The sequence below is a fragment of the Colossoma macropomum genome, unplaced genomic scaffold (assembly GCF_904425465.1).
Source record: "Colossoma macropomum unplaced genomic scaffold, Colossoma_macropomum, whole genome shotgun sequence".
In the NCBI taxonomy this organism is placed as follows: Eukaryota; Metazoa; Chordata; class Actinopteri; order Characiformes; family Serrasalmidae; genus Colossoma; species Colossoma macropomum.
The window spans coordinates 2,246,854-2,265,000 of NW_023495456.1; the positions used below are offsets into that span (position 1 = coordinate 2,246,854).

General features: G+C 42.9%; 1 protein-coding gene across 1 annotated transcript in view; it reads left to right on the forward strand.

Annotated features, from left to right (window-relative positions):
- arid1ab (AT rich interactive domain 1Ab (SWI-like)) overlaps positions 1-18,147 on the forward strand; it is a 90,761-nt gene that overhangs the window by 12,137 nt on the left and 60,477 nt on the right. Inside the window, 1 exon segment of the mRNA XM_036562605.1 lies at positions 15,560-15,769. Coding sequence (XP_036418498.1) covers positions 15,560-15,769 — 210 coding nt within the window.

Consider the following 18,147-nt stretch of genomic DNA (forward strand, 5'->3'; position numbering starts at 1 on the left):
TCTGAGTGAATCAGCTTTATTGATAACGTAGACAGAGTGTCTGTAGAGGCTGTGTTTCCCGTAGCAGGTCAGTCAGACGGAGCGTTTCGTACAGTGTGAGTGTATAAATCATAGCTTTGTCTGAACACGATGGTCTATTCAAACGGACAGTGAGAGTCACCAAAGAACAAGATCTCTAACATCACACAGTGTCTGTCTGGCTTTAGAGGACATTCAGCTACAGCTCAACCAGCCAATCAAACGACTCCAACAAGACGGAAAACTGGAAGCGTGAGCTCCTCGGATCCGTCAGCCTCGGATGTGGTTCCTGCTGTCGCTGTGCTGCTGCTGAAAGAGACAGACGAGGATCAAAACTATGAAACCTACTTTACTCACAGCTGTACAGAAGAGCTTTTCTGATGGGGAACAAAACCTCCACTGCAGCGCTGCTCGATCAGAGATCACTGATGCAGCAGAGCTCGATAACGACCTTCATCTAATATCACACTTTAATTAACTGTTAAGATACATTTACACTCATTTACACCGGCAGCTGCTTCGTTCTGAGTGAGTCTCTCAGAGTGGAATCGGACTCGCGCTCGGTCTGAAAGCAGTGGTATCAGTGCATCTCCTGCAGGCCGGCGCTGTGGGTCTGGGAGCCGCTGCGAGTCCTTCGTCCCTGAGAGACTCAGCCTGACATTCTCTTGATGTCCAATGCAAATCGGAGGCGTTCGGCCGCTCGTGCTCTCGTTCTCCCCGACTCTCTCACCTGAGAGATTTGCATGAGCGGAGTCTAAATTTATCCGTGCAAACAGGAGTTCACACAGAGCAGGAGCGTCCGTTATGGTTCACCTTTAAGCAGCACTTCAAGCAAATTAGCCGTCAGGTTCTGTTATCAGTGCTGTAGACAAACACGGCAGAGAAGCTGCGCGCTCTACAGGTGAGGTGTGGAGTGTGTGTGTGTGTGAGGAGTGTGTGTGTGTGAGGAGTGTGTGTGAGTGTGTGTGTGGAGTGTGTGTGTGTGGAGTGTGTGTGTGTGTGTGTGTCGCTGTAATCAAATCCATCTGCATAAATTTTTTAGTGTGTGTGTAAAAACGTGCAGTAACGTAAACAAAGTTCTAGTAGATGACATAAAACAAGATGTAAATTATAAGTTATGAGTTATTAGAATACATGTATAATAATAACAGTAGTAATAATAATAATAATAATAATAATAATAAGAAGAAGAATGACTCTTCTTTTTCTTCTTCTTCTTCTTATTATTATTATTATTATTATTATTATAAAAGTACATTTTATTATTAAAATGTTGAGTGATTTGCACAGCTTATAATTTCTAGTAATTTGGTGGATGATGAGGTGTTGCTAGGTATCCCAGGTGAATGATGGGGTGTAGCTATGTGGTTGCTATGGTATTGCTGTGGTTGTCGGGCGATTGCTGCAGTATCCTATGTGGTTGATAGTGTTGCTATATGGTTGCTATGGTATCCCAAGTGCTTGGTAGGTTGTTGCTAGGTGATTTCTATGGTATCCCAGGTGGTTGATGGGGTGGTGTTAGGTGATTTCTATGGTATCCCAGGTGGTTGCTAGGATGTTACCAGGATCTTTGAGATCTTTATTAAGATTCAGGATCTTTATGAATGAGTGGAGGTGGTGTTGGTGTTGGTGAGTGAGCTGGCGCTGCAGGTGGCAGTAACTCCTCTCTGTTCCACACTCAGTCCGGACCTCCTAATCCCTCTATATCGCTGACCGACGTTTCCAGCTGAGGGTCGACTGGGGCGCTGATCACCCGGCTGAGCGAGTTTACTCTCCTTACAGTCACAGGGAGTTCATCAGCACGGGCACTGGAGGTGGACGATACAACGATATGTTACGGTTATTGTGATGATTTCCATCACGGTGCTCTTTTCTGAGCAGGTGTTCTTGGAGAGCTGATCATAAAGAAGACACATTTAGACAATTATGGAGAGCCTAAAAATAAACCAGTAAATCTTTTTTTTTTTTTTTTCAAAATTTTCTGCATAAATAAACAATGTAAAGTCATTCAGAGTGGTTTAGTGTGAAATGCTCTGTTCAAGAGTCAGAGCTGTTCACAGTGGTGGTGATAGGAACCAGACGTCCACCTCTAAAAGCTCCCTCACAGAAAGTTCCTACATGAAATGGTTATGAATTCACTGCCTGATGACTGAGACACTGTTTTATGATAGTTTAGAGAACTTAAACTCCATTCATGGTGGAGGGATACATGCAGGGCGCTGTGAGGCAAAATAGTCCCCAAAGAAAACTGATTATTTCAGATTTTCCACTATTTTCATCATCAACATTCCATATAAACTCAGAAGACTCGTGTAGGTTCACTGGTGGTTCTGGATAGTAAATAAAATGTCTATATCTGTGTTGTAGTCATGGCGACGCCTGGTTCCTATCACCACCACTGTAAAGACATCTGAACCATTTCACACCAAACCACTCTGAATCTCTCTGATTACACCTCACACACTGAATTATGGGGAATTTTGAAGAAACTGGTCAAATCTCATGAAACGTGTGAGGGAGGCAGTCTGCTGCTGAGAGGCTGATATGCTGAATAGTGATGGATGGATGTGGGTGACGGGTTTGAACGATGTGGAACCTGAGGAACTTTTGTACACCAAACTGATACTGTACTCAGAGTGACCGTCCACTCTATTAGACACTCCTACCTCGTCAGTCCACCTTGTAGATGTAAAGTCAGAGATGATAGCTCATCTGCTGCTGCACAGTTTGTGTCGGTCATCCTCTAGTCCTTCATCAGTGGTCACAGGACACTGCCCACAGGACGCTGTTGGCTGGATATTTTTGGTTGGTGGACTATTCTCAGTCCAGCAGCGACACTGAGGTGTTTAAAAACTCCAGCAGCACTGCTGTGTCTGATCCACTCGCACCAGCGCAACACACACTAACACACCAGCACCACGTCAGTGTCACTGATGTGAAACAAGTAGGTGGTCATAATGGGGTGTGTGAGTGTGGTGTTGTCAGAATTTGATGATGAATGGCCCAAATATAAATTTCTAAATGATTCGAACAAAAAATATTTCTTCGTTTACTTCCATTAAAAGTTGAGTCCTCCTCCTGAGATACGAGATGTGCTCAATCTGGTTCATGAACGTTTATATAGTGTATAAATTGGCTGCATCATCACAGATAAATTATTTACGTTTTATTTCTGCAGAGTTACAGATGCAGTATGATGAATAAAGCTCAGATGCTCCTCTGGAGGAATATCATCTGAAATGTGGGTCGAGTCAGTAATCTGCAGATACCAGTGTGATTCTGATGTTGTTCTGCATCCTTAGTGCTTAAAATAACCGCTGTGTTTCTCTGGATTCAGTTTTTCCTTGTAAGATGATCCGGAGAACATTTTAAGGAACATTTTAAAGGCCGTCCTGCTGGGCAGGCGTGGACTGTGAGGGCAGTAGTAGTGTGAGCTGGTGTGGTAGATGTTTGAAGGCATATTCTGGTGTGATGTTCATTTGTACAGATCAGTAGTCCTGTGCGGTGAGTCTGGACCATAGATATACATACCTAGATGCTGTGTTGGGTCCAGCCAGGCAACAGTGCACATCGCTGCTGGACTGCATTCAGTACCATTACAGAGCGGCAGTTTAATAAAGATACTGACCAAAATTACACTATTTCAGGAATATCACTCTCAGAAAGAGGGATAGGATTATATAACGGAGGGAACGCAGTGATCCACACTCATGTCTGTGTGATGTGTATTGTCTGTGTGGTGTTTGTGTAGATATGGCCGTGTGGTTAATGAGGCACAGAGAACCTGTTGATGTGATTGTTTTTCCTCTGGTTTTATATTAAGCTCATTTCATTTAATAGTCTATTCAGGATCTTAACTTTATGTAGCATTTATTTATTTATAATAACGTTAGCACTCAAAGTTGGCTTCCTGTTCGCCAGCTTCTAGTTCGAATTTTTCTGTTCCACCTTAAATGGTGCAGCTTCAGGCTCCAGAAAGTGACTGCTGCACCATTTAAGGTGGAACGGGAAAACTCGAAGAAGAAGCTGGCGAATAGGAAGCCAACTTCAGCTTATTCGTCCTTCTTGCTGTGTTTTGGGGGGTTATTTATTTTTCTGTGTATTAAGATTAGAAGTGATTCACTCATTGATGGATTTGCTGATGTGTCTGATTGTTTCTACCGGAGCTCTGAACTCGGTTTTTATCGTCAGGTTCAGACTGAATACTTTCCTGCTGGTCTGGACGGCTAATTATCACAAATCAGTTATTAAAGTAATAAAGCTGCCGAGAGCAGATCCGAGCAGCCTGGATTAATCTGTGTCTGAGGATTATAACTAAACAGATTTGGTGAAAATCGGCTGAGTAATAAGGAAGTTGTGGCTGATTTAATCCTGAGACTCTTCGTCTCTCAATACAAGTGAATCTGTTCACAAGCGGATCTTGACCTCTCCAACATGGCGGACGCGCAGATGTATCGCCTCACATAGAGAACAACAGAGAACGCGGCATCTCGGTATGGATATCTATGGTCTGGACTACGTGGTCGCGTGGAGGATTAAATTAGCAGTGGTTGTTTATCGTCTGTCTCTCATCCATCTGTCTGATTCTGAAGAGCCGCTCGATCAGACACCAGCACAAACCTCCAGAGCTCCTCACTGAGCAGCAGAACATCTTCCAGAACCACACAAACTCAGGCTGAGCGATTTGGGGAAATATATATATATGTGTGTGTGTGTGTGTGTGTGTGTGTGTGTGTGTGTGTGTGTATATATATATATATAGACTGTGACTGATTTTAAATTGTGACTATTTTCTCTAAATGAATGTTCAGACCTGCCTTTTTTAACTAGACCAGCATATCTGCTTTTTTGAACTTGATGGACTGTGCCAGACTGCCCGTTAGTCCTGGTTGTGATGTCACAGCAGATCAGTGTTTGGCTGCTTCTGATTGGGCCATTGGGTTAAATTTTCCTGCTTAGAACTTAAGTCAGTGTCGTTGATAATGTCTATAATTAAAGTTGCAAAAAAATTCCATAAATTTCTTTTGCTGATATTTTCACTCCTCAGAAAAACGTTGAGTTTGGCTCGATTACACAGTTCTTTGTGTGACGTTTGTGCGATTGTGTGCACCCAGCAGTGCAGTGCACCAGTCTGACTACCAGTCTTAGCTACAGACAATATAGCTAGGAAGCAAAACAGCTGATCAGCCAATCTGACCACGTTTAGCTTCTACATTAATACACCAATATAATCAATAAGAAATGGTCCTTAAATCTTTAACTGCAATTATTCAGTGTGTTTACTTTATAGGCTCATCATAATCTGATTTCTGTTATCAGATTAAGTGTAAACACACTGAACCAGTTACTGACACAATCTGATTATCTGCAGTTATCAGATTAAGTGTAAACATGCTTAACCAGTTACTGACACAATCTGATTATCTGTAGTTATCAGATTATTAAGTGTAAACACACTGAACCAGTTACTGACACAGTCTGATTATCTGTAGTTATCAGATTAGTAAGTGTAAACACAGTGAACCTGTTACTGACACAGTCTGATTATCTGCAGTTATCAGATTAAGTGTAAACACACTTAACCAGTTACTGACACAATCTGATTATCTGTAGTTATCAGATTAGTAAGTGTAAACACAGTGAACCTGTTACTGACACAGTCTGATTATCTGCAGTTATCAGATTAAGTGTAAACACACTTAACCAGTTACTGACACAATCTGATTATCTGTAGTTATCAGATTAGTAAGTGTAAACACAGTGAACCTGTTACTGACACAGTCTGATTATCTGCAGTTATCAGATTAAGTGTAAACACACTTAACCTGTTACTGACACAGTCTGATTATCTGCAGTTATCAGATTAAGTGTAAACACACTTAACCAGTTACTGACACAATCTGATTATCTGTAGTTATCGGATTATTAAGTGTAAACACACTGAACCTGTTACTGACACAATCTGATTATCTGCAGTTATCAGATTAGTAAGTGTAAACACAGTGAACCTGTTACTGACACAGTCTGATTATCTGCAGTTATCAGATTAAGTGTAAACATGCTTAACCAGTTACTGACACAATCTGATTATCTGTAGTTATCAGATTAAGTGTAAACACACTGAACCTGTTACTGACACGATCTGATTTTCTGCAGTTATCAGATTATTCTCTCTTATAACTCTCTTGCGTGTGTAATTTATGTCAGTTCAGCCGCTGCAGGGCGAAACCAGCTGACCCAAAAGAGCAAGATACGAAAGCCCAAACTCTGCGTTGGACTTTAACAACTAACTGGGTGTGAAAACAGCCTGAAAGGCGTTGAGAAGGTTTTTAAAGGGTGACAGTTAATCTGGAAAAAACCTCTTTCCACAGCGTTGAGTAGCGGAAACTTCACACTTCAGTTCAGAGCGAAGGAGATGGAAAATCTGCCCTCACGCAGGAAATCAGCGATTATTACAGACGGAGGGGTTTAAAGGCTTTTTAATGGTGTTTTTATTTCTCTTCTCTTCATTAAAGAACTTTCTCTCCTCGTTTTAGTGACTCGGCCCGTCCAGCTCAGCCTCGCCGCCCAGACTGCTCACTCTCCTCTATGCAGATTAGCCATGTGCTAATTGCAGTTGCTTCTTTACTTATTTATTTGTTTGTTTATTTATTTAAGAGGAAGCTCTTTTATTGATTTACCGTGTGCTGAACAGCACCGGAGAGAGTCTGACCAGCTTAATTAAAGGAGAAGGAAAAGGATGGAGGACTTTTAGAGCGTTGATGAAAGTGGAGGAGAAAATAAGACCGTCTAAAAAAGAAACCGGCTCCTCTTAAAGATTAGAATATTTTAATAATGATTTTATTAATGGCTGTATGCAGGAAAAAGATTAATTGTTCATTTCCGTTTTGTTTTGGTTTATTATTGGGCGGCCTCTATGGACTCTTTCACTGTTGATTAATCTGTCAATTAATTGATTAATCTTAATGATTAATTTTACTCCAACAGAGCAAATTGACCATTTAATTTAAGTTCCTTTTGTTTTAGCAACAACAAACTGAATCCTTACACGAAGAAATGTGGTTAAAATAATATCAGAAATAAAATAATTTGTAAAGGTCCCATCAAGCCCAACACGCACACCACCGCCGTCAATCAGCGTAGAGTAAACCCAGATTCTGACCTCAACATTTCCTCATTAAGACTCTGCACCTGGTCACTTCCTGTGTCCAGTGTCTGGATTGTGCCCTGATAAGATTTTAGCCTCATGCATTTACTCTTGATGGTCTAATGCGTCTCCCGTTAGTCGGACTGAAATCTGATTGCTGTGGCATGGAATATGCAAATCTGCTCGTTATGCAGCAGCTAATTAGCAGCTGTTTATCTGTTCAGCCTCTTCGTCTGCAGTGTGTTTTGTACGGTCGTGTCGGTCCGTGTCGATGTGAAGCGTTTCGCTTTGTCCCCGAAACATGAGTCCTCCATGATTCTCTTCCTCACAGACACCGATCACGAGCCCAGTGACGCACCGCGTGGGGAGGAGTTTCGGTTGTACTGGGAGGAGTTTTGATGGTGCTGGGAGGTGTTTAGGTTGTACTGGGAGGAGTGTTGATTGTGCTGGGAGGGGTTTCGGTTGTGCTGGGAGGAGTTGCGGTTGTGCTGGGAGGGGTTTTGACTGTACTCTGGGAGGGGTTCAGTCTGTGTTCGGGTTCTGGACCAGAATGTCCGTCCTGGTTTTAAGCTGTTGTTCTCAGGCTGATTGATAATCACCCCACAGTCCGTTAGCAGAGCTCTTTGACAGAGATTTGAGTTTTTCTCTTTGCTCCGTCTGTTATGTGTCATATTGTAAATGAACATCAAAGTCAGTTTCCCTTTGAAGGGTGGAACCTGTTGCAGTGAGCGCTGTGAGGTTATTTAGGTTTTAAAAATGCAGATGAGCTATTTACATATTTGTTTTTCAGTGTTACTCTGCTGATCTCCTTTAAAACATGTTTAAATCCAAATGTAATGAAATGAGCTACAGCTACAAAGGGGGATTCCACCATTTCTTCCAAAAATTCCCCCATAATTCAGTGTGTGAGCTGTAAACGGAGTGATTCAGAGCGGTTTGGCGTGAAATGTTTCAGGTTTCTTTGCCGGAGTTCAGACGACGAGGCGATTCTGGAGCTCAAATGCGACGCGAGAGGCGACGCTAACCGGGGAGCGAACGTTACCATACGTGTTTAGCGATTCTGTCCGACCAATCAGCAGCCTGCAGTTTTTCCATGTCACCTTTTGGTATCAGCTCAGCTCAGCTTGGAACCTCGATGAAAAACAGTGCCCGGTACCAGATTTGTCTGATGGAGAAGTTAAAAAGGAGAGTCGAGTCGAGTTGAGGCAGCACCATTTACTGGAAAAGCGGCTTAAAAAAAGATAGATAGGTCGATAGATAGGTGGATGAATAGGTCGACAGGTACATGGGTCGATAGAGAGGTAGATGGATGGATGGGTGGATGGATAGGTAGATGGATGGATGGGTGGATGGATGGGTCGATAGATAGGTAGATGGATGGATGGGTGGATGGATGGATGGATAGGTTGATAGATAGGTAGATGGATGGATGGGTGGATGGATGGATGGATAGGTTGATAGATAGGTAGATGGATGGATGGGTGGATGGATGGATGGATGGATAGGTTGATAGATAGGTAGATGGATGGATGGGTGGATGGATGGGTGGATAGATAGGTGGATGGATGGGTGGATAGATAGGTGGATGGATGGGTGGATAGGAAGGTAGGTTGATATATAGACAGATAGGTGGATCGATAGATGGATGGATGGATAAATGGGTGGCTGGAGAGAGACGGCTGGAGAGAGACGGGTGGAGAGAGACGGGTGGAGAGACGGCTGAATGCAGTGTGAAAGTTCCCCTCACTCATTATCAGCTCTTTCTCAGTGTTTGTCCAGGATACAGTTGTTCTTGCTCTGGCCTTGTTTTTCTGGCCCTGTCCAGTCCAGAAGACTAATGTCCTGAAAATAAGCAACCCAAACAAGATGTTCAGGAACGGAGAGTTCCAACCATATTTTAAAATTCTCTTTTTGGCTGCAGTAGGGCTGGCCAGAAAAATAAAATCATATTTTTTTGACGAGTAGAAAACAGTCCTGCAGAGCCATCGAGTGAAACAGGCAAGTCCAGAGATCTGTGTGTACAGAGTTCCCCCAAAACAGAGAGAGCAGAACCAGAACACGTCCCCAACAGGACACTCACAGAACAGTGTACTGTTGAGTTACATCAGTGACCATAAGAGTCTTTCTGGCCACAACCTTCTCAAAACTATCATAAAACAGTGTCTCAGTCATCAGGCAGTGAATTCATAACCATTTCATGTAGGAACTTTCTGTGAGGAGCTTTTAGAGGTGGACGTCTGGTTCCTATCACCACCACTGTGAACAGTTCTGACTGTAGAACAGAGCATTTCACACTAAACCACTCTGAACGACTCTGTTTACATCTGAACCGTTTAATTATGCAGGAATTTAGAAAAGTTGGTGGAGTTCTCCTTTAAGCGTGTTCAGAGGAGCTGAGCTGGCTCCATTCATAAAGACAGTCAGCGTGCTGTTGGAGAGGGAGGACTCGCCGCTGTTGACCTTCAGGATAAATGAAAAGCAGATCTTTTATGAACGGAGAACTGTGCGCCAGCGAGGGGAGCCCCGAGGTCGTTTGTGTGTGTAATAATGTGTGAGGGAGATTCTAACAGCTCTCGCAGTGAATCATCTCTTTAGAACCGCAGCGTCGGCTCTGTTACAGTCAGGGGAGCCTTTCTCAGTTTAGACTCGGAGTATTTAGTCTTCGTATCTGAGCAGGAAATGAGGGCGGAGCTGATTGGTGACGCTGGAAGGCGTCGTCTCAGCTCTACTCCACCGTCTGCTGTAGCTGTTGAGCTGCTTCGTATCTAATATTTTGTCTAAATGTTTGTGCGCGGTCAGTGCGAAAGAGGAGGTCATCACACGGTTCTGCTCCGGACTGTGGTGTCAGGGAGGGGGGCTGACTGCCCGGTGTAAGGGGGGCTCAGATAGTCAGGACACTCGAGTTACATAAACAGACAGATGCTGAAAACGTTCAGAAGAGTGAGAACGCCATCAGATCTCACCTCTAGAGTTAGATGATTACGGACTGTGGTGGTGTTCCTCCTCCTCCTCCTCCTCCTCCTCCTGTTGTTGTTGTTGTTGTTGTTGTTGTTGTTCCTGTTTGTTGTTGTTGTTGTTCCTGTTTGTTGTTGTTGTTGTTGTTCCTGTTTGTTGTTGTTGTTCCTGTTTGTTGTTGTTGTTCCTGTTTGTTGTTGTTCCTGTTGTTCCGGTTGTTGTTGTTGTTGTTCCGGTTGTTCCGGTTGTTGTTGTTGTTGTTCCTGTTGTTCCGGTTGTTGTTGTTCCATATGGAAGAAAAAAATATCCTAAATGTATTTATCAAATATATTTTTGCAGTGCATGAAAAGCCAAAATGTGTCTTAAATATATATTTAAAATGCGTTTATTTATTTTTCAGCTGTATGTAGTTTTATCAAAGCTTACAGATGTAACTAAATATCCATGATCTGAATGAACAGCACTGACTTCTGTGATCTGCACTGTACTTTACATTAACCATGTACGTCTGCAGTCAGACTCTCACACACAATGTATTTCACATAAACAAGATATCAGATCATAACTGCATTTTCACAGAGTATGAATACCCACAACACTCGCTTCTGTCCTGATAAAGGATCATTAGATCAGATTTAAAATGAAGATACTGGAACACAAATTCATTTCTAAAGGTATCAGACAGTGAAGAGCATCAGACAGGATTCTGGATATTTTCATACATTTTCAGATGGATTTGATAAAAACATTTACATACGTTTATTATTGTCTGTGTGTAATATTTCTCCATACATTTTAAAATGAATGCATTTTAAAATACGTTTGGTTAATATGGAAATATATTCTGAATTTCATTTATAATATATATATATATATATATATATATATATATTATATATATATATATATATATATATATATATATATTATTTTTTTTTGTTACGTATTAAATCTGTACGTATTGCGTCTATATGAAAATAAACGTGACATTATTGGCTAATGTCATTTTGCAGTGCCGGCTGGTGCACCGTGATGTCATCACAGAATCATTAGATGTTTTAGGGGCGGGGCTAACATCACATTACATTATGTTCTAATAGAAAAACATGAATTTAGTCTTTTAAATTATATATGTTGGTTATATGAAAGGATGACTGGCTGATCAGAGTTATTGATCGCCACAGCGTGTGTCTGAGTAGTGAGTTGTCATCCCGAGTTCTGAGTTTATTAGTTCATTAGTGGGTGTCGTCACGGTAACAGTGGCTGAGCCGGCGGGCTGCGAGGCTGATTACATCACTGCTGTCTTGCTGTAGTTTATCTGAGGTGAAGAGGTCAGGAGGGGTCAGTGCTGTGCGATGCTGCCTGTTTGTGTTTTTAGAAAGCTGTAAGGTGTGCACCCCCCCCCCACAACACCCCCCACCCACAACACCCCCCACCTCAATTCAGCTCCTCTGTCCGTGGAACTGAAGTAGTTCAGGCATCTTGGGTTTCAGTCAAAGCCCGGACTGGACTCTTTAATCTGGGTTGAGTCTGTCATCTTACGCTGGACTGTAGGACAGCATGCTAACTGTATCTGTCGGGTGACGGAGTGACGATTTTTAGCCTAAACAGTCACGACGCGCTCGGCAGATTCCGGTAAAATAAGCTCAAATATACCTACAGAATCCAGTGTCCTTGTCGGCGGAGAGCAGCTGGACGTCCTGGACACTGAGCTGCTTTATTATTTAGTTATTCTTTCCTCTTCGGCTGTTGGTTGTGAATTTTTTCTGCGAAGTTTGGTGGAAACGTTGACGGCTGGTATCTTTACTGTCGGTCGGCTGCTCGTCCTGTTTACTCTGTGATGATGTTTTAGCCGTTTTTGCCGGTTGAAATTTCAGTGCATCTGTCTAGAATCCTCTTCTGAGAGAAGGTGGCGTGTAGAGCTGGACGGTGTGTTCAGTATCAGTATAGCTCTGATTTAACTACTCATCTAGATTTTCCCGTTCCACCTTAAATGGTGCAGCAGTAACCAAATTAATAACCGGAGCCGGCGCAGCTAACGGGACAGAACGGTCCTCCTGCTTTACAGAGGGGCTTTCAAATGTACTGAAAAGGCTAAACGGGCTGACATCGGTTTGTGATTGTAGTTCTGTGATCTGATGTTTTCAGGGCTGTGCGGACGCAAATCTGATCTTTTCAAATCCGACCTGAGCCACTTTCATATGTGGTCCTAGATCAGATACGTATCCGTTTCGTGGCCATGCGACCTTAACGAGATGCTCAGATTGGACAGAAGTTAAAGCCTGTAAACGGTGGAAAAGCAGCTCATCTCACCTTTTTCTCCTTCGTCTCGCTCTAATAATGAAGCTGAGAGCTGATCAGAGTTAATGATCTTCTCAGCGAAGCTCGTTCTGCTCGTTAGTTTGTGCTGATGATGAACGTGATTCATTCACGTGACGTTACTGAGTAGGATGAGCTCATGAGGGTCATTTCAGGACGCTGGTTCGTCACATTAATGACAGATTTGAGTCACTTACTAACGAGTGTGAACCATCGAGTCAGAGAGATCGGATTTGAGCAAGAAATTGGATTTGAGCAACGAGGCTTGTAATTTGAGCGTAGCCAAAATCACTGTGTTCAGTAATTAAATATTGTGACTCATCATGTATCGTGAAGATTTCTTGAAGTATCGCAATGTTTTCACCGTATCGCCCAGCTCTGTTTTCCATATCGTTGACTGTTGCGTCTGTGTAGTTTGTTGTTTACAGTGCGAGTCTGGTCTGAGATCAGCGCTGCAGTGCGCCGCTCTCCCTCTCGCCGCTCTCTCCCTCTCGCCGCTCTCCTGCTCGCCGCTCTCCCCCTCTCGCCGCTCTCCCCCTCTCGCCGCTCTCTCCCTCTCGCCGCTCTCCCCTCTCGCCGCTCTCCCTCTCGCCGCTGTTTCGCTCGCTGTGGCTTCGTTTCTGTCATTCATTCAGTGCCAAGACTGCTTTATTAAAGCTGCAGGAGGAGCAGCACTGGCTCCGGTTCAGACTCGCTCACAGCTGGGACCTGTTACTCTCAGACAGCCCGCCCTGCGCCTCCCCGCTATAAATAACTCCGGTGGTCTTCACGGGGCTGAGGGGTGGCGCTGGCTGGGGGTGTGTGTGTGTTAGACTTGGGCCGGTCCATTAATATTAAAGAGATTGTGATTTTCCAGAACCAGACGTCCACCTCTAAAAGCTCCCTCACAGAAAGTTGCATGAAACTGGACAATGATTGAGCATTAGTGAGGTCAGGTACTGATGTTGGATGGTCAGTTCTGGATCACTAACTCATCCCAAAGGTATTGGATGGAGCTCCATCACTCCAGAGAACACAGTTCCACTGCTCCACAGCCCAGTGCTGGGGGGCTTTATACCCCTCTAGCCCACGCTTGGCTTTGGGTTGGAGGCCTTAGGCTCATGTGCAGCTGCTCCAGAGTGTCCCATTCTATTGGTCAGTGCTCTTCTATGGCGATTAAAGCTGTGTCTGAAGTGTAAGAAGGTCTGTCTGGATACTTTCGGACTGTTTTGACGAGCAACTTTCAGCTCACTTAGTTTTTCCCCGCTGGTTGTGGTTTGTGCTCGATTCCAGCTGATGTTTGGTTCTCCTCCAGCCGTCCTGAGGTGGAGTTCTCCGTATCCTCTGGCAGGAACGAGCGCAGACGGCCGCTGGGCGCTCGACTCAGCCTGTCTGCGGCGGCCAACTCGTTCATTCTTTAATTCATTCATTAAGAGCCAGCGTCGCGTCGCTCCCCGCCAGATTATTTTATTCATTTAATTCTCAGGGAGCTCATCTGTTCTCCATCACGCCGAGTTCAGCTGGTGTTGAGCTTATTCCACACATCGATCTCCTCTCTGAGCTGCGTCTGCGGAGCTTTGGAACACGTGTAATAAAACAGACCCCAAACCTGGTGGATGAAGCGCTTCAGGCGTTTACGCTGCCTCAACATGCAGCTCTGATTCCACCCCCGGCCTCTGATCCACCAGTTTGTTTATTTATCTACGTTCTGTAGCACTTTTTTATTTATTTTTTTTTTTTACCATTTGTAAAAATTTGCCAACCCTGTTTATCAAATTTACCAGTAAGAAGTGCTGAGAGGCCAGAGCTGCTTAACTGGGCCGTCAGTGGTGTTTGATCGATTGTGAATGCGTCAAATTTCACCTCAGTTTGATTTGATACCGATTATTTGTTTTTTGTGCACTGATTACACAAACTTTCACTAATAATATTTTCTATTGATATCCATGGCACAGTAACAATACTTTATTTTTATTATTATTATTATTATTATTATTATTATCATGACATAATGTTCCAGCTAACCTAACGTTAACATTAGGCCAGAGCTGCTTAACTGGGCCGTTAGTGGTGTTTGATCGATCAATACATCAAATTTCACCTCAATTTGATTTGATACCGATTATTTGTTTTTTTTTGTGCACTGATTACACAAATGTGACTGGATGAACTGCATAAGAGACTTTTATTTTGAAGCATGTTTTTCAGTTTTCTATTCTGCAGAATTGTCACCGCTGCTTCAGAATTTTATGAAATGTCATGAGGTCACAAATACAAAACTCTGCAGAGGGTTATTAATTTGAAATGACAGATACAGGAAATGGAGACACATGGCGGTACCCAAACTTCCTGCGTCTGAGCTCCTAGAGAGAGAGAGAGAGAGAGAGAGAGAGAGAACAAACGAACGAACAAACGACAGATTAAATTAGTTAATATTTATTTGGACAGATTTTTAGAAAGAACTTTCATTATATAACAGTATTCTCTATTGATATTCAAGGCGCAATAACAATATTATTATTTTTATTTATTTATTTATTTATTTTATTATCATTATCATGAAATAACGGTCCAGCTAACCTAACGTTAACATTAGCGAACTTATCATAATACGGTAAAGCATCATCAATAAACATCTGTAAAATGATTGCCAGCGATGTTTGTTTATACTGGGATGATTACTTTTATACAGATTTCTAGTTACATTAAAAATGTAAAAATTAATGAAACTATTTTAATTATTTAATCAAAGTAATGTAATTTATGTTTGATTACTTTGATTTGACGCACATCGCCAAATGAATGGAGCCTGTTCAGATGGCAGAAAGGTACAAAGCAACAGAATAAATGTTATATTTTCCATGTAGAAGAATACACAATCTAAATATGTAAACAATTAAATAAACATATATATGTATCTGTATAATATATAGGGTTGGAATGTGGGCACACACATTTTTGGTGAAAAACATTTGTGGCCAGGACTTTTATTTTGGCTGAAAACGAGCACATCCTTCGTTATAATCCGTTATAATTGATTCTAACCTTCCAACGTGCAGTGTTGATGTAATTTCCTCCCCGGAGCTTCTCCTGCTTTTGTGTTTAACTCCTCGTCTTTCTCTCTCTTCCTCGTCTGTTCAGCCTCCAGGCCCGATGGAGCAGGTGGGGAAGATCCGGGGGCAGCATTACGGAGCAGGAAACCCCTACTCTCAGCCGCAGGGGCCTCCAGGGGCCCAGCAGGGGCCTCCGTACCCAGGGCAGGCCTACGGACCTACAGGAGCCCAGAGGTACCCCATGAGCATGCAGGGGCGCACCCCTGCGGCGATGGGCAGCATTCAGTACGGACAGCAGGTGAGTGTGAGTGTGTGTGAGTGTGTGAGTGAGTGTGTGTGTGTGTGTGTGTGAGTGTGTGAGTGTGTGTGTGTGTGAGTGTGTGAGTGTGTGAGTGTGTGAGTGTGTGTGAGTGTGAGTGTGTGTGTGTGTGTGTGTGTGTGTGAGAAGCTCCTTTAAGACTCCAGCTGCTCCGCTGCAGACAGACAAATATGCAGACGTGTGCGCAGGTGTTCAGCCGCTCTGTTCCACCCAAACAAGCATGCTCTTTTACAGGGGAGCTCCACCTACTTTTCAAAATTTCTGCCTAATTAAACGGTTGAGATGTAAACAGAGTCAATGAGAGTAGTTGGGTTTAAAACGCTCTGATCTAGAATCAGAATTATTCACAGTCGTGGTGATGGGAACCAGACGTCCACCTCTAGGTCAAAAACATTTCTCTTTTAATCTGCTTTATTTTTACTCTGCTTTAACTTTGTTTTAATTCCCTTTCAAGTTTTTATCCTGTGGTTACTGCACTTTACGCTCTATAAGCTAATTTTAATACCACTTCAGTCCTTCGTTTTAACTTGGTTATGTTTTTGTTGTACATTATGAACTTTGTACTTTCTTTTAATCTGTTTTTGTAGTTATCTTTGCCTTTCTGATGTGCTGGATCTCAGGATGTAATAAGTGGTATTTAATATTTTTTTAGAGCTTTTATTTTTCTGTTTGTGTAAAACACTTTTGAATGACCACTGTGGATGAAGGATGGGGTACAAATAAACTTGCCTTGCCTCTAAAAGCTCCCTCACAGAAAGTTCCTACATGAAATGGTTATGAATTCACTGCCTGATGACTGAGACGCTGTTTTATGATAGTTTAGAGAACTTAAACTCCATTCATGGTGGAGGGATACATGCAGGGCGCTGTGAGGCAAAGTAGTTCCCAAAGAAAACTTATTATTTCAGATTTTCCACTATTTTCCATCATCAACATTCATATAAACTCAGAAGAGTTTTGGATCCAAAATTCTAAATTTTGACAACATTGGCTTCAATAAATGTTTTAAAGTTCACAATTCAAAATTTTTACAATTTGCCTTTGAAATTCTACATTTTGACAATTTTGACTTCAACTTGATTGGACTACACAATTCAAAACTTTCACAATTGCAGCTTCAAATTTTTCAATTGCATTCAGTTGTAAATTTTGACCATTTTGGCACAATTCTTTTATTAACCAGATGATGGTGAATAAAATGTCTAAATCTGTGTTGTAGTCATGGCGACCCCTGGTTCCTATCACCACCACTGTAAAGACATCTGAACCATTTCACACCAAACCACTCTGAATCTCTCTGATTACACCTCACACAAAAAAAATGGGTGGAATTCCTTTTGAAGACATTGCGGTTTGGCCCACTTTTCCACTCTGATTGCTGTTTGCGCTCCCAAGATCGTCGCTCCGTCTTAGTATTAGACGGTGGCTGGTTGGACGTTATGTGTTGCTGTTAAAGCAGAAGGTGTCTGAGTGGGACGGTCTGAGTGAGGAGATCCTCTCCTGGGGTTCGATCACTCTCTTCTGCTGAGGGTCCCACTGTGTGGAGAGGGTCTCCAGTGAGGAGCACCAGAGCAGCCAGTAGGAATACGCTGTTTTTGATTGTGTCCACTGACCGTATAGTTTCACTCTTCTTACCCTGTTCTTCAGTGGTCAGGACCCCCATGGACCCCCACAGAGCAGGTACTGTTTGTGTGGTGGATCATTCTCAGCACTGCAGTAACACTGACGTTATGGTGGTGTGTTAGTGTGTGTTGCGCTGGTATGAGTGGATCAGACACGGCAGTGCTGCTGGAGTTTTTAAACACTGTGTCCACTCACTGTCCACTCACTGTCCACTCTATTGGACACTCCTACCTTGTCGGTCCACCTTGTAGATGTAAAGTCAGAGACGATAGCTCATCTGCTGCTGCACAGTTTGTGTTGGTCATCCTCTAGTCCTTCATCAGTGGTCACAGGACGCTGCCCACAGGACGCTGTTGGCTGGACATTTTTGGTTCTCAGCCCAGCAGCGACACTGAGGTGTTTAAAACTGCTGCACTGCTGTGTCTGATCCACTCATACCAGCACAACACACACTAACACACCACCACCACATCAGTGTTACTGCAGTGCTGAGAATGATCCACCACCCAAACAGTACCTGCTCTGTGAGGGTCCATGGGGGTCCTGACCACTGAAGAACAGGGTAAAAGGGGGCTAACAAAGTATCAGAGAAACAGATGGACTACAGTCTGTAACTGTAGAACTACAAAGTGAAACTATACGGTCAGTGGAGCTGATAAAATAGCCACAACTTATTTATGCTCAGAAAATAAACATGGAATTTAATGAGACGCACGTTTTGCACATAACATTAT